This window comes from Dendrobium catenatum, unplaced genomic scaffold (genome assembly GCF_001605985.2).
Source record: "Dendrobium catenatum unplaced genomic scaffold, ASM160598v2 fragScaff_scaffold_604, whole genome shotgun sequence".
NCBI lineage: Eukaryota > Viridiplantae > Streptophyta > Magnoliopsida > Asparagales > Orchidaceae > Dendrobium > Dendrobium catenatum.
The window spans coordinates 97,560-103,158 of NW_021319066.1; the positions used below are offsets into that span (position 1 = coordinate 97,560).

The 5,599-nt window shown below is 36.2% G+C and overlaps 1 protein-coding gene across 1 annotated transcript; it reads right to left on the reverse strand.

Moving 5' to 3' along the window:
- Window positions 1-587: 587 nt before the first annotated feature.
- On the reverse strand, window positions 588-1,727 carry LOC110098847. The gene has a single exon (XM_028694959.1). The coding sequence runs from the start codon at window positions 1,725-1,727 to the stop codon at window positions 588-590; it is 1,140 nt and encodes a 379-aa protein (XP_028550792.1).
- Between the last annotated feature and the right edge of the window lie 3,872 nt (window positions 1,728-5,599).

The window sequence follows — 5,599 nt, forward strand, 5'->3', positions numbered from 1 at the left end:
AAGATCTTCAGTTCCTTAATTTGGATCCTTCCAATTTTTCCCTTCCAACTCTTTATGCAAGTAATTGATATTATTGAGGTTGTCACTTTCAATAATAATTCCTTTTGCATCGAACATCCATTCCATGATGATCATCTTCAAAGAATGAAAAGCCATTAACTCCAAAAAGCCACAATCCCAATGAATGCAAGAGATTCCAAAAGCTAGCAAGAACCTCCCTTTAGAATCTCTAAAAGCTCCACCGACCCCTCCTTTGTTACATCTTGTTAGAGAAGCATCAATATTTACCGTAATCCATCCTGGGGGAGGAGGGTGCCAATAAGAAAACAACTAATCCAGTGATCCACGAATAGATTAAGGTTTGCATTAGAAGCAAAACTAATTGTATTAGCAGCTATGAAGTTTAAACTGAGTTCTTGGTTACCATTTTTAACCAAGTTTCTACTTTTTCAAGAACAATAAACCATTGAGCAATATACCTTTGAAATGAACCTATTTTTCGTTACTAGCCATTCTAGATTTAGTTTACAATCTCTAGTTGAGGAGGATGTTGGAACTAGAAAACCCTAGGTTTTTAACAATCCTTGTTAAATTTTCAAACATTTCACCATTACATGTTCAGAATTTTCCTCACCATCACATCCCCTAGGACATGAGTCATGCCCAAGAAACCTTTGGTACATAAAAAAAGCATTAGTGAGATTTAGTTTTAGCTTTCTTAACCAGCTCCCATAATCCACCTCCACAATCTCCTTATCACTAGAAGATAAAACCAAAGCTGTGATACTCTTCCCTGAAAAATTGTACATCAGTTCTAAATCATCATCACCCACCTCAGGATGAATTGGAATTTGGGTAATAATTTCAACCAGAGACTTTCCAAATAAATCAAGGAGAAGTACTTTGTTCCACACACCATTATTAAGAAAAGATTCAAGAGGAGGAAAATTAGAATTTCCCACCACTATAAAGGTTGGCCATCTATCTAGCCTCTTATCAAGGATCCAAACATCTTTCATAATGTTAATGGCTTTACCTGATGCAATTTTCCATCTTGATATTTTATGTAGAAATTGAGCTCCACTTGACAAGATTTTCAAAGAAGTAGAACTATTGCTATTACTAGAAGTTTCCCAAATCTTCATTCCAAATTTTGCCTTTAGAACCTTGTTCAACAATGATTCTTCTTTTTTCACCAAACTCCATGTAAATTTAGTCCTTAAAGGACTAGCAATGTTGACCTCTAAATACACACCATGGCCTCCTTCCTTCAAACTCTTGCATAAGTTGTCCCAAGTCACATAGTGTAAACCGTGGATACCTCCTTGTTTATCCCAAATAAAGCTTCTACAAGCTTTATCCAACTCTTTTAAGATACTCATTGGAACCAATGAGTGAGCATCCATAAAAATTGGTAATGCAGCCATTACTGATTTAACCAACATTAGCCTTCGGGCTAGAGAAATAGATTGCTTACCCCAAACATTTAATTTGTTAGCAGCTTTCTCTAGAATATAGTTAAAATCTGAAGCCACCAATCTTATAAGAGCCATCTTGATCCCAAGATAGTTGAACTCATTAACAATTCTATAATTCCAAAGCTTTGATATTGCCTTCCTCCTATTCTTCTTCACAGATTTTCCAAACAGGATAATAGATTTTTTCTCATTAACTTTTTGTCCAGTTCGGCTTCCAAAATCTACTATAATCCTCTTGAATTTCTTCATACATTTAAGAGTTGCATAAGAAAATAAGAGTATGTCATTTACATACAATAAATGTTATATCCTAGTAGCATTTTTAGAGATTTTTATACCCAATTTGTCGCCTCTGTGAGACAAATCATCAGTCAAAATTTGAGAGCAAAGGATAAACAAATAAGGAGAGAGGGGACAACCGTGTCTAAACCCACTTTTTGCTTTGATACCTTAAGTAATTTTACCATGTATTAAGATAAAATACTCAAGATTCTCCACACATTCCATGAGTAGATTTGTAAAATTATTTGGAAAACCATAACAATCTAACACCAATCTTAACGTTTCCCAAGCCATACTATCGTAGGCTTGTTCCATATCTATTTTGAGAGCCACAAAACCTTTCTGAGACTTCAAAAATCTGAGTCTGTTAAAAAGCTCATGGGCTAAAAAAATATGAGAAGATAAAGATCTTCCTTAATGAATGCAATTTGAACTTTTGAAATGAGTCCACTAACCACTTTGAATAGCCTATTCAGTAACATTTTGGCTATAATTTTGTAAAAGGTACAGCAAAGGCTTACTGGATGGAAGCTTGCAGGGGTTTTCAGGTTTAGCACTTTAGGAATAAGGATCACAAGGGATTATTTCCAAGCAGAGCATAACTTCCCGGTTTGAAAAAATTGGTTCACAGCAATCCACTCCTCATTACCTATAATGCTCCAATAGTTTTTAAAAAATGAAAATGTAATTCCATCTAATCCAGGAGAAAAACTAGAGCTGCAGTTTTTGATTACCAATTCCAATTCTGTTAAAGTGAACTCCGCCTGTAGCAGCAAATAATCAGATTCAGACAAAAATTTAAAACCTAGTGGCTATCCCTCCAAGCGGCAGTTCCGTTTCTTCCATTTATCTTTGAAGAATTTAAATAAAATTCTTTCAATATCAGCATGTTCTTCTACCAATATTCCATCTTCATTCTTCAGTTGTCGAATTGCATTTCCCAATCTTCTTCCATTAGCAACGGAATGGAAGAAGTTAGAATTCATGACATTCTATTGAATCCACCTCACCTTAGCTCTTTGCCTCCACCATGTGTTAATCCTAGCCACAGTAACATTCAATTCATAAGTTTTAGATCTTAACATCATTAGCTATTCAGTAGACAGCCCCCCGTGATTTGACTCTTCAAGCTGTAAAATGGAGATCTCCTTCTTCAATGTTTCTTTAAGTTCCATAAAATTTTTCAGTTTTGTTTTGCTCCAATGATGAAGAGCTTTCAACACCCTTTTGCACTTCACATTAATAACATCCATAGCATCACCTTTAACTGGTTTACTCCAAGTCTTCCAAGAAATAGCTTGAGATGCCGGATATGAGGACCATAACACCTCATATCTAATAAATCTTCTCTGTTGTGATATTTCATTACAAATTATGAGGACTAGCGGGTAATGGTTAGAAGCGATTCTATTCAAATGCCTAACTGTTGCATTATGGATCTCATCTAAGGCTTTAGTGTTCAAAAGACACCTATCAAGCCTCTCAAGGATGCGAGCCTTCCAAATTTTAATGTTGCACCAGGTAAATTTTGGCCCAACCAAGCCAATATCATGAAGATCCATCTTTGTCATGAAAGCTCTCATTTCTTGAGGCCCATGAGAAAATGTGAATTTCTTCCCTCCCTTTTTCTCATCTTGGGCTAATATACAATTAAAATCACCTCCTACTACCGTAGGTATATCCTTCTCTCCACAACCATCTAATTGTTCCCACAACCTCCTTCTTAAGTGAGAGCTTTTGTTGCCATCTACCGTCGAGATCATCCAAGTGCCTTTGTTGAAGATATCAAGCTTACCACTAACACATTGGGGAGAAGATCCTACCAGAGAGAACTTAGCCAAATTTGCTTTCCATAAAATAATAATCCCTCCATAAGTACCATATGAGGGATACAAGAAGAAATCCCATTCATCACCCAACAACTTTCTAATCTCAACTTTATCAAAAGAGGAGATTTTAGTCTCTACTACACCAACGAAAAAAACATTTCAATTTTTCACAAAATCTTTCAAATTAAAAGAGGCTTCTCTCTTATTGGCCCCTCTACAATTCCAAAATGCTAAAGAAGTCATTTTAGACAAGAGGTGGGAGGGATCCCATTCTTCCCTTTAATAGAACCCTCAACTTTTTTCCTGGATGAATTGTTCATAGGCCCACGGTGTTTGAGTTCTTTCAATAGTGTTTTAGAGATACAGAACTAGCTTTCTCCAAATTACCCATATTTTGAAGAACCTCTTCAACTATTTTGCCAGAATTTGAATGAGCCACTTTATTACAAGCACAGCTTTTATAGCAATTTCTCCTTCTTATAGTGTAGGTTATGCCAGGAAAGTCATTACTGAGTCTTCCATTTCAGTGCTAACCTCCAGCAATTTGAATTTATTCTGTTGGATTGGAAACACTTCAGAATTAGAAGAGGCCTTTGTCACGGTTCCAGCAACACTAGTAGGATCTTTGAGCTCCCCCACATCATTTTCTCCACTATGCAACTTCTCAGTTTCTGTACTAACAATTGTTGCAACTTCAACAATTTCTTTTGTTGAAGTTAAATTTGTAATGGTATTCTCTCCAATCACCATTTTTTTGCAGTCCATCCTCCCTTCATGCCTTTATTTATCTCCACCTTCTTTTTTTGAGGCGGTAAATTCTCCCTCCTTCTATTACGACTAATATAGATCCAAGGCCCATATTTTGAATTTTTAACATGATCTTCATTCCTTGGCAAATCAGAACTTCCTCCTTTAGCAAATGGATCAGTACAGTTATTTAGAGAGCTTCCCTTATCCTTGCAAACATTGATAAGGTGACCAATTATACCACAATTGAAACAAAAGTTTGAGATTTTTTCATACTTAACTTTTTGAAAAAATCTTCCTTCAGGTCCATCCACCCAAACACCCATAGGTAGTTATTTGTCTAGTTCCAGATGAACATAGACTCTTGCAAACTCTCTCCTTCCCCAATGGAACACCTTCAATTAGTATAGAGCAACCAGTCAAAGATGCAATCCTAACAACATTAATCTCATCCCAAGAAAATAGTGGTAGATTCGGCAGTCTAACCCAAACAGGTGAAGTTAGACCCTTTAGTGATGTAGTGGAGAATTTAGCATTCCATTTATCTAAACCAATAATGTGTCCAATGACAAACCATGGACCTCCAGAAATCACCTTCTCCACAGCCTCTTGTGAGAAGAAAGAACACAACAACCACCTTGAGCCAATCATCATCAAATGGAACTTCTCGAATTGAGACCATTGGCATCTCAATTCCACATCTATTGCTTGCACTGGAATTTCCACCCCAAAAACTTTAACCACTATTGAATTCTAGAGTTTCTCAGAATTTTCAGTAATTTTGGGCTCAAACAGTTTTATGGCCTTTACATCTTAAGATAAGATTGATTCACCTAATGGCTTGTCATCCCTGATATATGGACATTTAGTCCATGGATTTTGTATGGTTTCTATCGGGCCTGAATTCAAAACTTTAGAAGTCTTTTGTACATTCCCACAAACATCCAATGACTGTGTCTCACCATGTCGGACTGCAGGGTCTTCCTTTGAGATATTATTCCCAAATATGTTGACGAAAATCTTCATTCCAGATGAAGAAGATTCCACTTTATTAGCTATAAATTTGATAATTGAAGATGGAGTTCTAGCAATTGTATCTGTTACCACTTATTTTCCTTTACAAGGAACAGGGGAAGAAATTTTCTTCTGATCAACACAAGGTTCTCTGATGACCAATGCTCCATTGTTACGGATCTTTGGATTACTGTCATAAATCCCAACTGAAGATTCTTGATGAGATGAAAATTAACAACCATTTGGATC